The sequence below is a fragment of the Lonchura striata genome, chromosome 6, assembly GCF_046129695.1.
Source record: "Lonchura striata isolate bLonStr1 chromosome 6, bLonStr1.mat, whole genome shotgun sequence".
Lineage (NCBI taxonomy): Eukaryota > Metazoa > Chordata > Aves > Passeriformes > Estrildidae > Lonchura > Lonchura striata.
The window spans coordinates 7,536,521-7,559,887 of record NC_134608.1 but is presented as its reverse complement, the minus strand read 5'-3'; the positions used below and the strand labels follow the sequence as shown (position 1 = coordinate 7,559,887).

At 41.7% G+C, this 23,367-nt stretch overlaps 1 protein-coding gene across 1 annotated transcript in view; it reads right to left on the bottom strand.

Annotated features, from left to right (window-relative positions):
* Positions 1 to 2,779: 2,779 nt before the first annotated feature.
* Positions 2,780 to 23,367, bottom strand: part of BRF1 (BRF1 general transcription factor IIIB subunit) — a 170,802-nt gene continuing 150,214 nt past the window's right edge. The window contains exons 16-18 of the mRNA XM_021554502.2: positions 11,753 to 11,804; positions 8,570 to 8,738; positions 2,780 to 6,449 (exon numbers count right to left, since the gene is read on the bottom strand). Of these exons, the coding sequence (XP_021410177.1) occupies positions 6,412 to 6,449; positions 8,570 to 8,738; positions 11,753 to 11,804 (259 nt within the window). The 3' untranslated portion in view covers positions 2,780 to 6,411. The remainder of the gene's footprint in view (positions 6,450 to 8,569; positions 8,739 to 11,752; positions 11,805 to 23,367) is intronic.

Sequence of the window (23,367 nt, the reverse complement as noted above, 5' to 3'; positions counted from 1 at the left end):
TGTTCATGCAGTGCAGCCAGCAACTCTGAAGCAACATAAATTATACTGGGAAGATGAACAAGATGAAAGATCCTTCATCTTACCACAGGCAGAAAATACACTCAGACTGTCTCGTGGTGCCTGATGGCCCAGAAGGAAAACACAATGATTCACACCGTGCTGATTTGCTGTTGGAGACCTCAGAGCTTATGCTAGGTCCTACTGATTTAATACACCATGCAGCAGTAACTAACAATTTCTCAGTGGCCTTGCGTAAGAGTTTGCTTGAAAGCAGTGAGTAGAGTTTTGAAAACATTTGCTTTAGCTGTATTTTATGCCGTGTCAACCCATGAATCTTACCTGAATGGTGCTGGTGTGTGTTGGACTCTCCTCTGTTGAGCTCCCAGAGCATGGGCAGGAATCTCAGCTGATACAAGGATTAATCTGTGTCCCAGACACAATGCTGTGTTGAAGAACTGTTATTCAATTACAAACACATCCACCTCAGAGAAAGGCTGTGACCACCTAGAAAGTCCTGACAACTTCAGCCATCCACATTTGTACTAAAAGCAGCAGAATAGGTAACTCTAGATAACTCCTCTTTGCTGTTTAATTAGACATTGCTTGACAGAATAAGAAGGGGACTCAGCACAGTATCTGGTTTTGCACCAGGACTGGTTTTACACCAGGACTGGTTTTACCCACAGCACTCTGTTTTACCCCAGAGCACTTCTATCCCTTCCTTCACTACTGCTACCACCTCTAGAGACTGTTGGTAAGAGCACAGACCCTTGAGTGATGTAAACCAGCAAAGCTCTTCCTGCCTCATGCTCACTGCTTTTTGCACAGTCCAGTGCACATCATTACAAGGAATATTCCTTCATCTTTCTGGTTTTAATGCAGCTTTGCTCCTTAATATCAAACTACAACCCTTAAACTTACTCTAAATAATTAATTTTTTTTTCACTTGAGAAACAATGATAGCTCACCATCTCTTCTTCCTCATCTGGCTTGGTATCCTACCTCTTTCAATACCCTCCAGTGGACTGCTCAGGCTATAAATGATGAATATAATGCAGGATATACCAAGAAACAGAAGAGTCTGTAACTCGTGTGGAAAATGAACAACACTGCCTCACCTCTGCTGCTGCCAAGATGCAGCTTTTGCCCCTTTTAGTCTCTGTATACAAATCCCTTTTACTTTTCCCACAGAAGAAAAATCACCTGGAAATCAGACTGCTGGTACTGTTTCTTTTCATTGCTCTGTTCAAATTCCTTTCATTTGCTGTATTTTTCTGCTTTTGAAGAATTGAGGAACTTTACTAGGAGCACTGAGAGCACTGAGAAAGCACTCTTGCTGCAATTTGGCAATGGAAATGGGTAACAGAGTGATTGCCATCCCCATGCCCAGTACTGTGTGACTTACTGCCCTCCCACACAATAACAAATGTACAGTTCAGGCTACAAGTTGTTAAATCCTGTGCTCCTGGAGTCCCATGGCAAGAAGGGAATTTTATTTTGCATTTTTATGAGTTGTATGTGCCTCCCTAATTTCCATGAGAATGCACAACAGGTCCTGTAAGAAAAAAATAATTACAATAAAGCAACTCATGAAGTAAATTTGTTATGCCCTAAGTCCTGAATTCTCACTGAGCTTCCTTTCTCATGTATTTAACTCCTTTTGTTAAACAACCACCACTCACCAAGATCACTGCGAGGTATCAGGGTGGGCAAAAAAACCTGAATAATGTGCTGTAACTCTTCTTATAGAAGAGACAGGTATAGAAAACTGCAACAGCCTCTTCTGCATTACAAAACACAAACATAAGAACAAACCTGCTATGACCTACTGATGACAAATGAAGGTAATATAAAGCCTTGTAAAATTTCAGCTTTATTAGCATTATTTAACTTCTGAGACCATTAAAGGAGGCATATTTGATGAATGCAGCTGTGGAGACAGAATGGTTTTTGTTATGAAAGTCTGGTGTGGCACAGAAGAGAAAAATTAGAGGACAAAGCCAAGAGCTGTACAGCTTGGGAAGAGCAGAAAAGATGAGGCCAAGGCAGTCAGTACTTTTTAACAGCTCAGATGTTAGCAGGGAGAGGGCATCTGTGATGGACATCCTGGAGAAGTTCCCAACTCCCAGGGGAAATGGCTGGAACAGCTGAAGAGAAATTCAGATAAAAACATCCCAATGTCAACGAGAGCAGAAGTGTGCCTTGATCACACTATGGGAACACAATGAAATGCTGGAATGACACATACTGCCTTATCAAATCTACTGTTCATCATCCTTTTATAGGCTAAAACTTTGCAGGAGACACTCCTGAGGATCCAGTAGTGCCTTGTTTTCCAGCAGAAACTGAAAGGAGCAAACACCCATCTGTACAAAGGGCAGATGTGGATTTTTGTCTCCAAACTGTGGCAGCCAGATGTTGATAAAATAACATGATTTTTAACTCAGCACACACCTTATTTATCAAGACACAACTTTCAGAAACAAGCACTGGAACAGTTCCACTAAATACACACACCATATATTGTTCCCACAGTCAGTTAATTATACAGCTTAGTGGAAAAGCCTCATTAATGTTATGCACTTTACAGAAAGTATCTACATATATCAGTGGAACAGTATCTTGTAAAAAACACTTTCCTGATTGCTGTGTCTTCTCTTTTAGAGACAAAAAATGACAAATTTTGGCCACGACCAACCAATCATGCAGCAATCAAAACGGAACAGTTTTAAGAACTAAGAAAAATCAAAAATCATCAGGAGAGCATCATAGTAACATATGGGCTATGTAAAGGTTTTATTTTTTATTTACAGCAAATATATTACAGTAAAAAAGGTTAACATGACTCGTGGTTGTGGGAGGATGGTACATATGCATACATCAAGAAGGTTTCATTTCCTTGGCACTAACTGAACCAAATACAAAGATTCAACACAAAAATAAGAAACAGAACATTTATTAGGCAAACTCTATCTGTACACATCTGCAACTGGGGTTTCAATGCAATCCAAAGAACACAAACAAGTCATCAGGATGGCAAGGACTTTTTCGATGAACATGTTTAACTCTCAAGACAAGGCTGTCTGGCACCATTTAAAAGTTGCTGTACTGAACACACTGATTTTAAAGAAATGTCACAGATTATTAAGACACTGAAAATGCACTCAGCACAGTGAAGAAGCCCATTATTTTCTTTATTTCTTTTTTTACTCCCACAATACCAGAGTGTTAAAAGGCTGCATGGCAGACAAGCTGGATGCAACAGCTGGAGAATTTTGCCTGTCAAGCAAAGTGACTTGCAGCAAGAGATGTGCTTTGTGCAACAAACCCAATGATACACAGCTTGTGTGGCTTCAAGGAAGATGATCTAAGAATAACAAATGTTGAAGCCTTATAAGCTCTTTACATCATAATCAAAATCCTGAGAAAAGCAGGATCCAAATTACTCCAAGTGAATTCAGGCTTACTTATACCCAACAAAATTGTCCAGATATACCAACAGTAGTAAACAGAGTTAATGCAGTGTTAATCCTTTTACATTTTAATGACTATCTATAAAAACAGAAACTAGCATATTCAAATCTGTTTACATTTCCTGAGCTTAGTTAAAAGAAGAAGGAATGAACGTTACAAAAATCCCAGTAAGTCACCAATAAATTAAAAATGTACATAACCACTATAGCTTAAGAAGCTCAGAGTGAAGTCTGCCTATCAAATATCCTTTCTTTAGGAACCCTGTACAGAAACCATGCCATTAACTTCACCAGCAATACTGAGATGCTATGGAATTGTAGGTCTTTTTTTTTTTTTCCTGCTCTTCCAGCAGATTGCCTGATGGCCTTTCCTAATCAAATCATATGAGAGCATTCAAAAACTGCAACCCTCTACTTGCAGCGCACAAAACAATGTTCTCAGCAACACAATGTACTACTGAAATTCAAATTTCCTAGCTGTAGTTTTTTGTGTGGGCTCTCAGCTCTCACACACAATACCACCACCCTGGCAGCAGGTTTGGTATTTTGTGGGGGAACAAACCAGGAGACTGTACCCCCTCAGCAATATCCATCTTAGCCCATCTCAGAGGTTTCTTTAAGAGCCAACATCTTGCATTTGAGAAAAGCACTCGACCTACATGAGTCATACACATGTTTATTTATGCATGTTTATTTCCTGCATAGAGAATACTGTGTACCTTGGAATAAAACCCAAGCCTTGAGAATATACTGAGAGTATATTTGTAGCAGTGCTACGGAAGATTAATTCAAACCCAAACAATCAAACTCAACAGTCTCAAAGACTTGCAGAGCACAAACTTTGATAAAACAAACTACTTTTTAGCAAACTGTCTGCTTATAGCATACTTCTATTTTATGGTGCACATAAAAGAGAGGTAGAAAGGTTTATCTCCTCAATATCAGTTTCTGTGCAGTATTTATAAAATGTCAGAAAAAAAATCTATAGCTTTTTGGTGAAAATGCCAGCTTTTCTCCTAAGAATTATAAGGAATCTCTTCTTTCCACTTAAGTGCTGTAAACTAAGTAACTGGAATCTGGTTCAGAAGAGCTATCTTTCCAGTAGCCTTACCACACCAATTTTGTTACCAAGTTCTGCTTCTAGTAAGTCATTACAGAAATACTCCTATACAGGGCTCAAAAATTCCTCACAGATACAACCCACCAAACCATATTTACCAGCCAAACAGTATCAAGTCTGCCCTTAAAAAAAGCACTCACTCTTGCTCGACATGCATGATCCATCTTATGCAAGCTACCAAGAGGGATAGGGAAGAATGGAAGTGTGGAAGGCCCTGTGGGTCCTTCTTCTCTTTGGTGATGACCTCAGATGTCAGCACCATCATCACCCTGTCTGGCAGAGCATCCTGAAGCAGCTTCTCTTCCTGCCACGATCCAATCTCTGCAGCAGGAGGATGGATGGTGCTTTAGTAATAAGCACTCCTCAAAAAAGGTAGGAAGGAAGACCCGACCAGGAGACACAGCTGAACAGAAACCATGCTGGTAAGATAATATCCATCTTTCCCTGGTGTTAAGAGAAGCCTGCAGCAGTACAGTTTTCATGATTGTCACCAGATAAGGGAGAGAGATGGAAAGGTCAGCTGCAGCCATCAGGAGTGTGATCCCGAGTGCAGTGCTTTTCCCACGGAGCCGAGAGCCTCGGGCCAGGGGAAGGCAGGTCAGTGGCACCAGGGTGGGATCTGCCCACAGGGGCTCCACTCCTGACCCCTGATCTCATGGCACTGCCAGAACTGATCCATCTGTGACAGAGGACCTGCCTGCTGACATTTCGGGGCACACAGGGCCGGAGCTCCAGCTTTATTCACATAGCAACGACTGTTCAAGGGTGGGATTTGAGCCATAAAAGTCAGGCTGCTGCATGGTGACCTTTAATTTACCCAGTGAATGCTAAGCAAATTACATTAAATTAAATTCAGTCAAAGCAGATGCTAGCTTATTTATTAAAAAGCTCAGCTTTCTCTTTCTTTCAACTGGTTTTAGAGACCAGCAGCTCTTGGGAGCAGACCTTCCCTCTAACTTAGTCAGGCAAGAGCAGCTCCACAGAGATAGCCAGAGTGACTCTCCTGCAGCAACACCAGCCTAAAGAAGACCTGGCTTTCCCTAAGGATGCCCAGCAACAGCTCATGAGCACAGCATCTTTGTCTCCTTGCTCCCTGCACTTCCTACCCAACCCAGGTGCTCTCCCTCCTTCCACAAAAACCACACCAGACTCAGAGTGGAAGGCAGTTCTTCATTGCCTTCTACTGTCAGATATTTTGAGAAATCTATGAATTTACTAATATAAAGAAGGATTTACTCTGTTTCAGAAAACCAGTGCTGCTCTGCAAATATAGAACTTGTCATTAACTTTACAGGGGTGGGTAAGGGAACTCGTATACAGTAACATGGTCACATTCACAATCCAGGCTGGAAACCTTTCTTTCTGTCAGTTGTAGTATGATGAGACTGAATAATGCTCCTGTGCTCAAATAATCAACAGGCCCTGTCCTTTGGCATGCTCCCTTTCAGCAGTATGCCCAAAAGCAGTCACATAAATAAGAGATGTGCTGCCTTCAGCAACACAGGCTTCATGGACAGTCTGTTTTGCCTTTTTTCTTCTGTTCTCTGGAAACATTACTCTCATTAATTTAATTCTCCAACTATGATCCACCAAAATAAAAATAAATTCAAGTAGGAAATCCAAACTGGTTATTGCTGGGTTATGGGTCAATATAAACTGACCAGACCCAATGCCAACCTTGAATTCACTTTACAAAAGTAAGGATTGTTCGATTACATTTGCTGACCATAGACAGCGTCTTTCACTATTCATACAGTTTGAAGACCAAAGATTTGCTGAGAACAAGACACAGTCCATGTCCCCTGGAAGTAAATGGAGCTAATAGCCATCATCTTCATCCATATCACAGCCATAATCTGAAACACACAAAGACAAGGGCATATAAAAATGCAAATATTCTGGCTTAGAAGTATTGCTTCTTTAAGGTTGTTTTCTTGCTATATAACTACAAGATAAGTTTTGCCTTAGGCAAGCATTTTAAAAATCATATATCTTCTCAGGCCTAAATAAGTACTTCCCTCAATGAAATAAAATTATTTTTAAGCATGTATGTGTAAATATCTCTTCTCACTTGTCATTATACCCTCGTTTAGGAATACTTGGCACATGTATAAGTGAAATACTTGATTTAATTTAGAAGTTAAGGTGATCAAGCCTGATTGTCACAAGTGACTTGGCACACAGTGGCTGATAAGCAACAGCATTACATTTACAAGGAGGCACATTTTTCACCAGATATAGGCACCAAGGAAAAAGCTGGTTTGTTTATATTATTCATGGATTTATGAGCTGAAATTGCAAGGGTTCAGAGATAGCTCAGAGTTCCCATCAGCATCAAAAGAGTCCTGGAACGAATCCTGACCAATGCATCTGACTCAGATCTCCCCTATCTTCTTACTTCTAGACTTAAAATCTTTGCCCAGATTTTATAATCTCGTTTTGTTTTCTTAAACAATACTGAGTGCAAAGACTGCTGTGTGTCAGAAGGCAAGTCTGTATGTTTCTAATGCACCAGTTTCTGTTCTGTGTGCTTCTGAATGCACTGACACAGATATTTTCTGCTGTGCAGATGAACCTATGGATAATTATTACATATGAGGAAAGTTAAACTTTATATTCTAAATCCAATACAGGGCAACATCTCACGCAAAGAGACAAGCAAATGCTCAGAAGCAGAATTAAATGTAATCTATAATGATTTGTGTAGAATGGGTGAAGTTCGCCATCTGTAATTCATGTAGTTATTTCAAGCAGACAGGTCTAAAATCCACAGAGAAAGCAGCTAGGAAAGAGTTATTTGCTGTTCTGAGCAGCTCTGTACACCTGCATTCGAATTCTGGGAATACTCATTTTCTTTTCCTCTTTATTTTTTAACTCAAATTTTTCAGCTGTTGTCCAGACCAGACAGGGAGTAGTGGAATGTTCTCAGAATGGTTCAAAATTAGTAACATTTACAAAGAAAAAAAAAAAACTCAGTGACCTTTATTCTATTTTTGTGGGGGGTTTATTAATAAACATAGACCCACCCTCCCCCACATGGATGCCTTTTCTTGGGAACGTTATTCTAATAATAAATGCAGGCAACAAACTGTTTTTCCTACAGTTCAGCAATTATTTTCCAGCAGAGATATCAATTTAAAAGCAACAGACACTTTTGTGAAATGTATACATATTGTCCATGAAAGCTAAATGAATAGTGATGGGAAGATTTTTGCAGTAAATAACATTTCAGTGGGAAACTTATTCCCATCTTGAGCCTTCACAACCCATAATTAGCAGCTCCCATTTTAAAAATAATTTTGTGTTATTTTCAAAGCTTAACTTCTAAAGGGAAGTTTTTAATAAAGGATAAATATGGATGTGTCCAGCTAGGAAAAACCACAGTGGAGAGGAGACTGCCTTTTCCTGCCAGCTAAGAAATCTAATTAAACCAGTGGCTTTGCTGGGTAACCCAAAGAAATTAGCACACATCTGTGTACCATACATGCACCACCAATGTCATTACTGCACTTGGGGAAAATGCTTCCTCCTAGCACCTTCCCCAGAAGCAGAGTGTGATGTTCTGTTTTGAGCTGGACAGACACGTCCCCAGGGCCCATGGACAACCTGGACATCCCTGCAGCCTCCACTGAGGAGGCACAAGGAGCAGGGAGGGGAGGCTCAGGGGGCTCCAGTGGAGGGGTTACTGACCCCCTAACTCCTCAGATCCACCTCAATAAAACTAATTCTGGAAAACACTTCACACTTCAGTTTGTTCTTGAGAAGTCCTCTTAGCCTAAAGCTCGAGATGCAGTTTTCTCAGGAGGAGTCTCTAAGGTCAGCTTTCAGACAAGGGCGATTCCAGGCTTCCCACAGGAATGGGCAATGCTGAAAAGGCAGCAGGAGCTCCAGGACAGGGACAAGCAGGAGAATCCTGTATGTCCCCACCCCTGCAAGGACAAAGCCCACAGCACCAGAGATGGTAGCCCCAGCTCACCATTTCCTCCCATTAACTGCAAGGCGCTCATGCAATGATCTTCATCTTCTTCTACCTCTTCCTCTTCCACCTCTTCATCAGGGTTGTAAGCTACTGGGCCACTCTCCACAAGCACAGCTGCTGGTTTTTCTACATCAGAGGCTTCAGCTTGTGCATTTGGAAAGGTAACCTGCATAAAAGAAGAGAGAACAGTAGAGCAGCTCTTCCTTTGGTCCAATATTTGCACAGAACTTTAACAGCTTCCAAACAATAGGGAGAGATGGAAGCTCATGTCCAGTGCTACAGGTTCAGCTGTTCTAATGGAAGACTGAATGAAAGTCAGGCAAAACCACCCAGTTTTCACTTAGTCCAGAACCAGGCAACTGAAATATCCTGTAATGGTAACAGCAGAACAAGGATTCTCTGGCAAGCACAAGGGGAGGAAAAATTTGGGAGCTAAGGCGCCTCTGTAGAGCTCTGTGGGAAAACTTACAAACCTCTCCCACAGTGTGCTCAACTCACATCAGGCCTATTACAAAATAACAACGTTATTGACAATTTAATGATAGCAAAAACGTACCCTTCAAATCAGAAAAAGCCCAACATGTATTAGTTTTGACAGCTCTGGTTGGATTTATTTGGCGGCGCAATGAGCTGTGGAACAAATAGCACTCTGTAGACAGCACTTAATGTGATGGCAGAACACTCAGCTGATAATACACACTGGCACCTGTACCATTACCTATGGAATTCAGCAGAATAATGATCTCCAAACACTAACTTGGGAATCAATCATTGACAGGACCTGTTCTGTACATGGTCCTCCCCAGCTGCTCCAAGGTTAGGCAGGACACAGCACGGAGGGAGAGAAAGGGCAACCCCACAAGGGAATAGAGGTGAATTTGGAGTAGGTAATGCTGTCTTTGGTTCACTAAGGAGACATCTGGGAACAGGGCAGGAAGCAGCAACAAAGCCTGTGCTAGCATAGCCCAGGCTCAGGTCTTTCTGCTCTTTCTGCTCATTTCCATGGTGTGCTCAGTCTGGAGCTCCACCTCCTGCTCTCATCCAGGGAAGAAACATCACAGGAGCTTTACCTCCATCAGCTCTGTAATAGGGTATTTTCCACACCCATTCTGTAGTTGGACTGTTTGGGGTTTGTACACTAAAGTCCATGGCACACAAAACCAGATAATTAGTAGCAATTTGAAGAACCTTAATGATTAACCATGAAAGCTGTGTTGTCATGTAAAGAATTTTGGGAAGGGAATATTGACCTGTCACCAGTCAGCTGTTACCAGCACCAAGTCATCTTCCCTAGTAAGATGGAAAATACTGGGACCTCTTCTTTGGAAGGACCAGTGGTGAAGTGTTTCTAAAATGAATGGTCCAGAGGAGACAAAAAAACCCCAGTTCCTCTGGTCCATACCATGAGAAAAGTGCCACAGTACTCTAGTTTTTAAATTGCAGTACACAGCTATGTACTGCTGCATATTCTCCAATTCCATTGGCAGCAAGCTCTGATAAAATGCTGCAGTTTATTTTTATTTATTTATTTATAAATGTATTTACTTGGGATGCAGTAGCTCCCAGAATCCCTGTAACTCCAGGCACTTCAGAGATACACTGTAAGAGAAAATCCCTGTACCAGAAAGTTGATAGTCTAATTATTCAAACATCAAAGCTGTTCCTGAACTTGTCATATACCATGACAGTCAACCTAAAGAATTTGCCTGAGTTTTTCAAAGTCACCTCAGGGTTTGCTCCAATAGCTCATTAACAGGGCAAAGACATCCATTAATTTTAATAGAAAATCAAGTATTTAGATATTTGGATCAGTCAAAGACAGGTTTTCATTATTTTTTAATACTCAAATTAATCATATTATTTAGAGGAACTTCCCTCCAGTTTATATTTCCTACCACTGCTTTTGCCTCTAGAGTGATCAAATTGAGTCCATCTTGGTATAAGCAGAAATAGACACAAGAGTTTGAAACAAATCAGCATCATAATATACATCAATTTATCTGTTTAAAAGTACCCATCTGCTCTGAAAAAGTGGGTGAATATAAAGGAGCTACGATTGAGTCATTATTTTTTAAAATTGCTCCATGCTAATTAAAATGTGACCTTCTTCTAATTATCATGTCCACTTCCAGACTGCTGTACTTCTAAAAATGTGCAGAGTTTTCTAATGAGCACAGAATAAGAAGTGAAAATGTATTTCCCTAGGCAGGATATCAAACTGTTTCTGAAAATCAATGACTTTTAGTCATGTTAAAAAATAAGGCAGTCAAACAACACCTTTAAATAGAACTTCCTGAATTCACTTCCAGACATCCTGGACTGGAGTTTGGCACTTAGCTTTATTTATGGACGGGCAATTGTCAAAGGTGTTAAACTACCCAAGGGAAATGGCTCACTTTCAGAAGGGAGTTAGTGTCATGCATTCATGGGCAAGAGGGACAAATACCTTTGGTACACTGAATTTTTAGATATGCAGTTGACAGTTTGTTGTACACAAAATGCCTGTGAATATTCTGTACAGTGTGAAAATAATAGTGAAAGAAAGTAGCTATCATTGTTACCTGGTTTCACTGTCTGAAAATAATCCTGATCCCTCTGGGAGGTGCACAAAGCCACCCAAGGAGGGCTTCTGGAGTGGCCACTTACCAGCACTAACTTTTCTGTGGCACTGCTCCATTTTCAAACTAGACAAACAAAGCAGAGTAAGCCAGGCTGTACAGAGTTAGCTCTGTCCACACTGGTCTCTGACACAAACCCAGCCCATCCCTGGGGTCAGCTCTGGCTGCACAAAAGTGGAGTTTGCAAAGTCCTTCTTCTCTGTGAGGACAGTGCAAGTGCTGAGAAACAGGCACGAGCCCTGCCCTCTCCTACTCCTCCTGACCATTTATTTACAAGGAGCTTTTTAGATGCTTGCAGGGAGTTTCCTCTTTTTTGCTGTCCAATGAAGCATCATGAGGCTGTGCTGATGTTCCTGATGGATGAGTAAGGCAAGTCTGGGTTAGACAACAGCCAAGCTCAGCTTTGCAGTGCTCACAGTAACCAATTCCTGGCCTGATTAGACAAACAAGACTCATTTCTTTTACCCTTATCTACCACATGACCACAGCCAGGCTGAAAATAGCTTGTGGGAATTTCCAAACTCAACCTGTTGCACCAGGAGAAGTGCTGGACTTTTCATACCTCTTCAGTGGCAGCCTTCTTAGCAAACTGGGTTGAAATCAAGGGTCTTAATCTGCAAAGAAAGAAAGAAAAAATGCTGAACATCAGAAAAGTTGCACAAGAGTTTGCCACAGAGTATTCATTCTCCAAACAGTGAAAGCACTTTGCTAGTGTGATGTTGTGCAATTACTTTTTTAATGATTTAAGATAAAGAGCAGAGAGCCACAAATGCCATGATAATTAACACACACATTCCCTTGGAAGTATCTGTCCCAGATCAAGGTAATAATAAAAGATGCCAGCAGAGTAGCAAAACCTCATCTCAAACTGCAGCCCCAGCTTCTCCCCAAGGTCTTTGAAATAGCTGCATTCATATTTTACAAAAATCAAAACAAAACTGATTTTTGGAAGAATGCAGACATGGCAAGACTGGGCCACACTCTGATTACCTAGCACTGGTCTGCAACTGCTTCTCTGCATCTGATGATACACAGAGGATAGCAGTAAGATTATGCATGCAGGATACCATCATCATCACAGGCAAGAATTTAACATCCAGCTACAGAAATCATCAAAAAAAACCCACCAGGGACCCTGAACACTTTGAATGAGAAATGACAGAGGTTGAACATAAACATTTTTCGAAACTCTGCATCAAATGTGAAAGAGACCTGCATATTTGGGGGAGAAGAGCTGGATCAGTATAATTTTACAGCTAAGTGTTAAATATTATTACTTCTGAAAAACATTTCATAGTCTGTTGTTTCCTTACTGCCAAGAAGGCTGTTCTCAATCCATCATTTAGTGTTACTTTCTGGTCTCTCCTGCTCATCTAGATGTCTCTAGTCACGAAGAGGATGACTTGCTTTCTACAGAAACACTGCTCAGACAGCTCCTCAAGCACGTCTTTTAACGAAGCCTAGGCAAACAACTTAATGAATACCAATTTATGCCTCCAGAGATACAGTCTTTTATGATAAGCAGTATTTTACTCTCATTTTTCTCTTAGTCATTCCTCCTTGTTAACACACAGAAACTCCTTATTTTCCTACTTATTTATTTATTTCAAATAATCAGCAGGAGGAAATAAAACCCCAGAGAATGCGCAGGGGAGACTCAGATCATTATCTCTGATGGTGGAGACAATATTAAAATACAAGATATTAGCAAGCTCCAGAAAGGTTCAAAAACTGGCCATCTCTGAAATGCTTTGCAGGACCCAAAAGGCATTTCAGCAACTCCAGTAATCAAAGGTGCCTCCCCCCAGCAGGTCAAAACAAAAAAAAAGCTAAGGGAATGTTTCAGGAGCAGTGCCACTGAGGAATCCAGAACACATTATTCTGCTACAAATACTTCTTTTCATACGATATAATTACAAAAAATTTCAAGAAAGAGATTCACTTGACCTACATAAATATCTATTACTTACAAATCCTGGTCGACTTCTGGGCTCAGAGAGATTATATTTGAAGTCATGACACACTCCTCCCTATGTGCTCAACCTTCCCTTTCCATTATCTAACCCCAATTGTAGAGTTTTCACCTTTAAATGTTGTCAAGTCCAACCTGCTGCAAGGAGCAGGGGTATCTTCAACCTGACCAGCTTGCTCAGAGTCCTGTCCAACCTGACCCTGAATGTTTCCAGGGGCAGAGAATCCCCCACCTCTCTGGGCCTGTGCCATTGCCTCACCAGCCTCATAACAAAAAAAAATTCTTCCTTAATTCCCCAGATTTGAGAGTACCTATCTACTTTCAATCACTGTTTTCAAAAAAAATCACCCTGTTTAGATGCTTATAAACATATGGATGCAGCAAAGCCAAAAGGTTGCATAGCTGAAGGATTCTAATTACTAAACAGGTTGTGTTTCATTGATGTGACTGAAAAACACCCAACACTGCTAAGAAATAAAGGACTTTTATTTTAAATTCATAGTCATGATTATTGCAATTAACATTGTACCAAAGATAGCACCTTTTCCCTCCTGCTACCCAAAAACATCAGACCTCCCTGGAGCACCCTGAAAATATTTCCTCCCCCCAATTAAAATCAAGCTGTTGAGTAAGACTCACAAGGTAATCAGAAACTGCTGACATTTCTTTTAGAGCAAATTATACATGTGCTCACACAGTGAAGAAAACAATCACAGCTACAGGAAGCAGAGTAAACATTCCAGTTTCATTTTAATTAAAATGGTCCCCTAATGAAAATAAAAAGATTCACGTTTATGAAAAGCCTATTTGCAAAAACTTTAGTGCTACATCCAAGAGCCCTTCTATACCATTTCTCAGCAGCAAGGGACTCTCACACCCAAACTGAAATTAAAGCTGTATTTCTGTTCCACAAGAGCCACTCACAATATGCATATCTTCACTTCCTTATTACAAATACAGCACTGCCATCTGATCTGGGCAATACAGTTTCTCCCTCAGCATAGTATAAAATGCATCCAAAAGTAGTGGGGTGGGTCCTGCTCCTGCCATGGATGGTCAGCACCTGCTGCAGGCCAGATCCAAGGTTGGTCTCATCACCTGGGTGGAATGGCCTGGCCCTTCCATACTATCTGCTTCCTAAAACACTACCCATGACACTGGAAAAAGGTAAAACCATCACAAAAACTTATTTCCCCGCTGCTTTGATTCAAACTACAGCTATAAAAACTGTAAATATATAACCCCCTTGGCTCTCCTTATGCCTAGGGAGAACCCTACTATTACTGTACAAAACCATTTAAGAAGGTTTTATTTGGGATGTTGTTTTGTTCCTTGAACATCCCAATGTCCTGACCTCCTTAGACCAGAGCAGCTGCTGCCACACCAGCCATATGGAGCCATAAATTACTGGCTGCCATGGCTACAGATACAGGCTCCTTCTGCTGTCTGGCTGCACCTCAGAGGGTGGAAAAATTTGTCCTCATGGAAAAGCATGACCACTTTTGAGGCTGGGACAGGTCTGAGCATCAATGATCAAAAAAGCACCTTGAAAAAATCCATAATTGAAGTATCTTATCCAGCTTTCACTGGGCATGACTCAACCTTATCTGTAGAAGGTTACCAAGGGACACACATGCACATATCCACTACAGAAGAAAGATCCTGATCATCAAAGTCCAGACTGAATTAGAGGTTCAGAAGCTCAATAAATAATATCAGCCTACATTAAGGTACAATTCCATACATACTGAAGTGACAACAGGATCCATTTAAAATGTAATGTTGTGACTGGGAAATAACAGGGCTCCTGGTCTTCCAAAGTGTGTCAGCTGTTGTTCACTATTTATGATGACTTCTAGTTTGGGACATTTTCCTTTTGAACTTTGCAAATTAACACAGTACCTTGTGGGAGGGAAAAACAGAAACAGGCAACTTTCTGAACAGCAATGTAATCCGTAAAAGGGGATAAAAAAGATTTCACACAGCCCCAAGTGTGTTACATCCACACTTCAAACTACTTCAAAAATTATGCAGATCTACTAATGCTCATGTCAGCCAACACACATAACACTGGAAGCAGATTATCTTGACATGTTTGTGACAAAAACTAATGGCATGGTACAAGGCATCAGAGGCTGCTCCCTGCCGAATCTGCTCCGCTCTCAGCTGAGATGTGCACGATAACATCTGGGTTTGTCCTCCAGCTTAACAATTTAAAAGAAGATTCAATATAATAGCTCCTGACAGGGCTGAAGATCACACAGACTGAACTTTCAAAGTGTTTTTCTCTGCAAAACAAGCTGGCTGTGACAAACAACGGTTTTTATTTTGCTTATTATTTAATAACAAAAGATTACACAGCATAGTACATAAAAAAGAAAGAGCACTGAAAGGTAATAAACCCACCTCACTTCCACCAGACTGTTCATCCACCACAAAGTTTGACAATACCATAAAAATCTCCTCACTGCAATCCTACAAGTAATTTGGAAACTCACCCAAAGCTCTTTCCTTACTGAATTTTAATTTAATACACCCATGTAGGGAACATCTTATTGCTGCTTACCGCCCATACTAATTTTATACACAGATGGTCCCAGAATATGCAATGGGAAGCAGAGATTGAGCAGAGCCCACAGCCACAAGCCTGCAGTGTAATTATGCAGGTCATCCAAGACAACTGCCCATGAAACCTATATATCCATGCACAGGCCTTTCATGTGCAGGGACAGAAAAAACTATTGAGAAATGACTCAACAAGAGACAGGTCAGGTTGCTCACGCTGGCCGAGATCCCCCTCCCACCTGAGGCCAGATGGTTTTGCCTCAGGCGGTCAGTTTACTAGACATCTGTGTGAGAAGGAAATTAATATAAATGTTTATACAGGATAGGAGTGCCCTTTAATTAGGTACTGCCAATGTTATCCTTACCAGAAAGCTGCTCTGCAAGGATTGAAATCTCTTCTTGGAAACACATCAGCATCAGGAGATCCTGCCTGCTGTCCTGCCATTGGGTCAGGACAAAGGGGTCCCCCTCCCGGACTTGGATGACTGCTGCTTTCCAGAGGGCAAAACAAAGGCTGCAATGACAACCATAACCCTGGAGCACTTCGGGGTTTGCACATCCAGCTGTGGATCCCACCATCTTCCACATCTGCTTCTGCCTGAGAGCCAGATGTTCACGGGAGCCGCTCCCTCCGCTCCAGAGGAAGTGGAGGCAAACAGCCAAGGCCAGGGCTGGCCATGACACCCATGAGCAGCAGCATGATGCCCTGAAGACAGGCTAGGAGTCAGGGTGTTACTGCACCACCTCAAAAGCCCAGATACAACCACAGACACCATCATGCTCTGCAGAATGACAAAGCACCTGTGATGCTCGCACCTTGAAACCGCATGTGCCTGAACGTGAGGTAGGCAGGTGGTTTTGGCTGTCTCAAACAAACTCTTCACCCTGTCCAGCTCACCATCACTTTGAAAGCTCCGAGGAGTTTCCTTGAATCGCTCCCCCATGTGCCAGGGCTGCAGAGACCCCAGCTAAGGCAGAAAGACTCCAAGTACGAGCATGTCCAAACTGCAATGAGCTCAGCTCCCACACAGGGAGGTTAGGAGGTGGCTCAGTGCTGCCAGCCATACAGATGTGACAGCAGGCAGGATATGAACCCTCCTGGATACTAACACACAGCTGAGCCAGTTCCTGCCAACTCTGCTCCAACATCCCTGTGTGAACTCCACCAGCAGTCAGTGCTTTCGTCCTGTTTCCGAGCAAGCAACACTACGGAAAGAACCATTTCAAGCAGGAAAAAAGCAAACTGAAGTTGACAACAAAAACTAAAGCAAAATGAGGAATTTTTCCCACTTCTGATTTCCACTCGGCCCTCTTTCATGCTGGATCAGAGGAGCTTGGCTTTCATCAGTGCAGCACCAGACAAGGCATTGAGAACATCTTCAGTGCTAATGAGAGCAGCCTCTCCCGGCAAGTGCCTGGAGCTGAGCACTGAGGGACCAAAACTCACAGGAGGAAACTGGAAGGAAGTAAGAACCTCTATCATTCACTAAGGAATAGATTTACCACTGAGGAACTAAGCATCTACATCACTCACCAACAGGTTTTTGAAAAGCAGGAGCTTTGCTAGTGTGTCGTGAGTTGAACACCTATTCCAGGCTTTTCAGAGAGGGGCAGGGGCTGTAACATCTGTCTTCAATAACCCAGCTCAGAGTGGGCAATATTTTTCTGCATAGCTGCAACACTTTTTCCTCAATTAGATGCTGGAAAATAGCAACTTGCTGTTCTTCCCACTGACTAAACCAACAGATTTTCAACAGCAAAAATGAAAAGAATGACATCTAAGGCCAACTCATTGGGACCAAATGAAATTATACTCCTGCAGCAGATCCCAAACAATATCTCCACATATCTGCTTCTGAAGGAAATTGCTGCAGACCATGGGAAATTACAATTGCTTTAGGACAAGACAGGCTGACTGATCTAATATTTCTGGTTGACACACCTTCTTCCTGAGTTTGTCAATAAAGACACTGATGAGCTCATCTCTCCACAGGTCAGGAAAGTATTAGTTGAAAATATGTTATTCCTTTCACCATGGAAATTTTTCCAGATGAAATGATGGCAGCAAGGCAAATCTGCACCTTGCTGAGAAAAGCTACTTAAAATAAGGAAGCTATGAAGCATTTTAATGAAGGTAAATGAGTAATCATAATGGTCTCAGTTAAGCAAGTCTAATGGCAGTGTCACTTTTAAAACACGGGTGTGAGACAACTCATGTGGTGACAATCCATATGCCTTAACTATCATGTAGGGCCATCTTTCAAATGGTAACAGCACAGAATGCAACTACCATGGCAGAAAAAGCCATTATTAGCAGATAAGGCAAATAAAAATAAATGTAAAATGGTGTTTGAAACTATAGTAACAAGAAGTGAAATTTTAAAAGTTAAATGAACACATTATCATCTCAACAGAAGGATTATGCTATTGAAAAATTCTCAGCAGTAGCACTGCCGTCTGTTTCTGGTGCAAATGTATTTTTCTAGACTCAAGCAAGGAGGATTACAGATATTTGCTTTTGGACAAGTGTTTTGATCAATCTTAACCTCATGAAAGCTTCAAATGAAGCAAAAGATAAAAAGAAAACACCTTAGTAACCTGCAGTCTCTGGGAACAATTAATTGAAGTTGTTATACCCAAAGGTGATGCCAGATCGATCGCTGGATCTTCCCTGTTGACATTACAAGGACAAAAATCATGCCAGACAAAAGAGGAACTCACTTCTTCCACACCTCTAGCAGCCTATACTACTGGGCAAATTCAGTTTCTCTCATCCAATTATGCAGGCAAAACTAATATTTCAGAATTCAGGCAACTATAGATTCATACAAGTAATCCATCAAGGAATAAAGATGGATGACTGATTTTTTTTTTTTTTTTTCCTTGTGTCTGGTCTATTATCCATTAAAGAACAATTTCACTGGCAGCCATCTGGAAATCAATGTATTCCAAGCTTTATTTTATGATTACCAACATTCCCCTTCGTAACTCATTTCTAATTATAAGTAATAAATCATTCCTTCTTGCTTGTAATTTATAACAGCCAATTATGGCAAACCTCTTATTTAAATAGCAAATCTCACTGTAAAACATCACATATTTTGAGGTATGCACAGAACATCTAATCAGGCAGCCGAATGGTAGAACAACGATTTAATGTGAGTTTTGCAGTCACCAAGAAGACACAAGTGGAAGAATCCACCCTCCCCTGTGGCCTGTACAAACCAGAACTTTTCAAAACTGAAAGCACAGTCTCATCTGCCTGACTTGATGTAGAGGAGAATGACATGCAGCAATAAGAGAGCCAGGACACTACTCGGGGAAGGCTGGTGTCAAGAATTCCCTTTACTGTGTCAGGAAATGAATAAAGAAGCTGTGGCAGAAGAAGCTGTAGGTTGGTTAACTAAGAACTTCTGGGTAATGTCTAGTTTCATTTTAGGAACTAACAGTGAAAGAACACAGCTCTAAATTTACTATTAAAAAAAAAACCTGACTCAAGTAGCTTTTCCCATGTCTGGATTTGTGTTTGAAGTGGGCTGCCCTCCTCCCTCCAAGCCAAAGGACTCCCCCATGCACTGCCCAGGTGCTCAACATCACACCTGCTCCCTGTTACACGGGTTTTGTAGGTGTTAGCATAGAGTATGAGCAAGACACTCACTCAAATCACTTCTCCCCATCCCTCCCAGCCAGGAGAGGATCAGGCAGAACAAAGCAATGAAACAGTCAGCAGAGAAAAAGTGTCACCAAATAAATCCAAATTCTTCCTTTGGGGAGAAGCCTTCAATGGTGGTTTGCTATGGCAACCCTTACCAACAGCACACCAGCAAAGAAATGTAGTGGAGGATGTCAGATAAGACCAAACAGAGTCAGCCCAAAAGCACAGGCAAGGACACAGAAAAAATTTGAGTTATATTTGTTCTTCAGTGTAGGTCTGAGTAAACAGGCATGTGAGTGCAAACACAAGAGAGAGGCTTCTTATAAATAGCTCTGCTGGGATTTGTCCGTTAGGAAAAAAACCTCACTCTTGTCAGAAAAGTATTTGATACAATTCTGGATACAGAATTTATTACATGAGAAACTGATCTCAGGAACGTGGAAGTGGTTCCCACTGAGATTTTATTCGGTCATCACACAGCTCGAGTCTGTTCCAGCTTCACATTGTGTCATCTGGTAAGCGTTTACAGTAGGAATCTAGGGAACTGGATTTGGAAAAAATCCATCACAACTGACCTAAATCTAATCTGACCTGAATAATCAAACTCAATACCAAATTCAAAAATGGCTAGACAAGAGAGAGGAGCGGGAATTCTTCAGCTGCAGGAGATATCTCACGCTCTCCTCAGCCATACATTGAGTTAGGCACCACTCTCTTCTTTTCCCAAACAGCCGTGGTGATGGAGGCTATGGGAATATCCCCTTGTTCCAAAGGTGTCAAAGACCAATGCACAAGTGCTGCAGGCTCCACTGTGCTCCCTTTCCTTTTGAGATACCATTCACTCATCAGAGAAGGTGGTAGTGCATTCCTCCCTGCCAGGCTGCACTATGATCTAAGCGAAGCACCTGGAAATGGGGAATGGAAGAGAGCAAGTGAATAAGAAAATCCAAAGAGAATGCTTTGGAAGGGCACTGGTGACCATGTCAGTACCATCTGGCTGTGTCTTTGCCACAGAGTCACCCCAGAGAGTGGCCTTGGCTGCAACAACTACCGTGAAATGTTTTGCTAGAGCCACGGGCACACCAGCCCACCCTACAGCCACATGTCAAAGTCACAACCTGCCCTGTCACCAAGCCATGCCCATACTGCTGCTCCAGGGGGTTACACTGCCAGCACTGCTTTATTGCTAGACACTGAGCTGAAGATGTACAGGTGCAGCACCACCCAAGCAACACACAGCAACTCTCCATAGGTGCATCATTATTTACAGAGATCTTGTAGTGATGTATTCAACAAAAAGTTTCACTGCTTTCAAGATTCCTTATCTTCTTTTTATGAGAGATCTAAGTATTATTTATTAGTCTTCTCCACACACAAAGCTCAAAGGCATTTTAACATCTGGTTTACTCTCTCAGCAGTGAGAACAAAAACACTCTGAAGAAAACTAAAAAATCACTGGCTTGATGTTGGTGAAACTTGGGTAGTATTTCTGGCAAAAACTTTGAACAAGGATGCAAAAAACAGCCTGTAGAAAACTAAAGGGAGGGAGAAACAGACACCAAAGCCTATAAATTTCATTTTGAAAATAAGGCGTCATTCTTATTATGCCTGTGGATGTGTATCTTCCCCATAAAAAGTTTGAAAAGCTTTATATAAACTACACTTCTAAGCAAGCTTGTAATTAGCTAGGGGCAGGCTTGGCTTTAATTACAGCTTGAAGTGGCACATTATGGAAATACTTAGCTAATAACCACAGTGATGCTTTGTTGATGGCTGAGGTCAGGCCAGCATGTGATTGCCATGCAACCACCTGAGTACTTTCTGTCCTGTGTAAACTGGGCTCCCTAATGAAGGAGCAGGACGGGTCTGTCAGGTCTTCCTCCCTGCTCTGGCAGACAGGCTAAGCCAGGCTTTGCCTGTATGGCAGTGCTGAGATCTCCCAAGTGCCTGCATCTGGCCTCCCTGCTCCTTACAAGAATGCTGCAGGATACTTGTTCTCACCTCACCTGGAGATGCTGTGCAAAAGGAACCTGACAGAGAGAGATGAAACTGCACCATTTCAGCATCAGGCAAGAACAGCCTGCACTCAGTGCATGAAGTGGTCAGATATCAGCATACACTGTGAATATATACACCTTAACCTGTACAGCTTTTTTCCAAGTTAATATGAGGTTGATCCCACATCCCATCCCAAAAAACCCAACAGGATAGTCAACAGCAAGAATACACCCCCAATAAAAAATTCCTGCAGCTTCACACAGCTCTCTCACAATTTTGGATCCAACCATTACTGGCATGAGAAAGGACCAGAAAGTAAACTGTTCTTTATTCCAACCTCAGAAACTGCTTGCCTGGCACTCTCTACTTGGGTATAAATATGCATGGATAATGAAGTGCAAAACCAGTACAAATCACTGGGAAAATGGCTATTTACCATTGAATATGACACAAGCTTAAAATATGCATTGCTACACACTGTGGGTGCTTGCTCATACACCCTGTTATGAACCAATGAATTGCTGAACTGGGTCACAGAAGTCCTTCATGATCTAGAAGTCCTGCCTCCTTCACAATGCATTTGGTACAGATAAAGAGATGAGTATAAAAATGCAGCCACATTTTTTTAAAGAAAGAAAATTCCAAATGGAAATGTTATGAAGGAAAATAATACTAACTGCTGTTTTAAAATCTGTGTGCAATACGTGCAACTGCTTCTGAGGGATGAGAATGCTGCTGATGTGGGGAGCAGACAGCACCATCTTCTCTGGCATAAGGTTGCACATCTGTGGTGAAGTCAGGTGAGCTTTGCAGTGGATCCTATGGGTAAAACAGACTTACTTGATAGTGTTTTGCTTTAATACAGCTTAATACTAGCATTAACAGATATAATTATCCAATAGAAAGCTCACTCTAACTGCAGGGGAGATGCCTCTCACAGCTGCTCACACTGGTTTAACTGGATCAACTGGAAAACCTGTCCAGATGAAGACAGCAATGCCCACAGTCAGCTGCATGTGGCTGGTGAACAGGGGGCACCTCTGGGCCACCAGTCCCTAATCTGGCTCAGTCAAAACAAGCCAGGTCAGCCTGAGGAGACCTCTGCAAACTATAACCTTTGAGATTGCTGGAGTTTTCACAATCAGTTGAAGAGCACTTGCATAAGCAGGTCAGGCAGCAGATCTGAGCACGGAGAAGCTGAGTTCAGCTGGGAAGATGTTTTCCTGACCTTGGCTTACACCCAAGGCTCCCAACACCTCCTTCCACCTGGAGAGGTGGAAGGCTGACCCCAATTTCCAACACTCAGATGGCCAAAATTTCTGTAACTGGAAATCAGCCACTCCCCATCAAAGCAAAACATGACAAAACCCATGTGACAAGATCTGTTTAAAAGTCCTTACTCCACCTCAGTTTTTCACTCAACCCTTCCAAGAAACTGTGGCCCCTGCTGCGTAGTTCTTCCGCCAACAAAAATCTAGCTTCTGAGAAGTGCCAATGTAAAAGCCAGGCAAGCAATTCCTCCTGCTGAACATCCTCTCCTCCACCTCACTGTAGCAATGGAAGATGCATTAAAAAGGTAAAATTACTGCAGCTACAAGGCTCCATTCAAAAACTGCTCATGCATATCCTCAGCTCTGTGTACACAGCAATACTGAGGGGCTGGAGTTGTCCTTCAGCATTGTGCTGCTCCATCTGAGAGGGAGTCACATAAATGCAGTGTAAGCTACACTCCTACCACAATTACTAAGATATGGGCTGTGAACAGTAAAAGAAGTTCAACTGACCATGAAATGTGCAAATAATACAATAAATAGATATTTAGACACTGTCTTATTTATACAGATTTCATCCTTTCCATCCAATCACATATATTTTGTCACCGTATTGTGTCTAGTTTTTCAGACAATTTTGGACATAAAACAGATTTTAGTACAACTCTAGTGACAATGTGTAAAATCTTAAACAAATGCTATCCATCTCAAGTAAA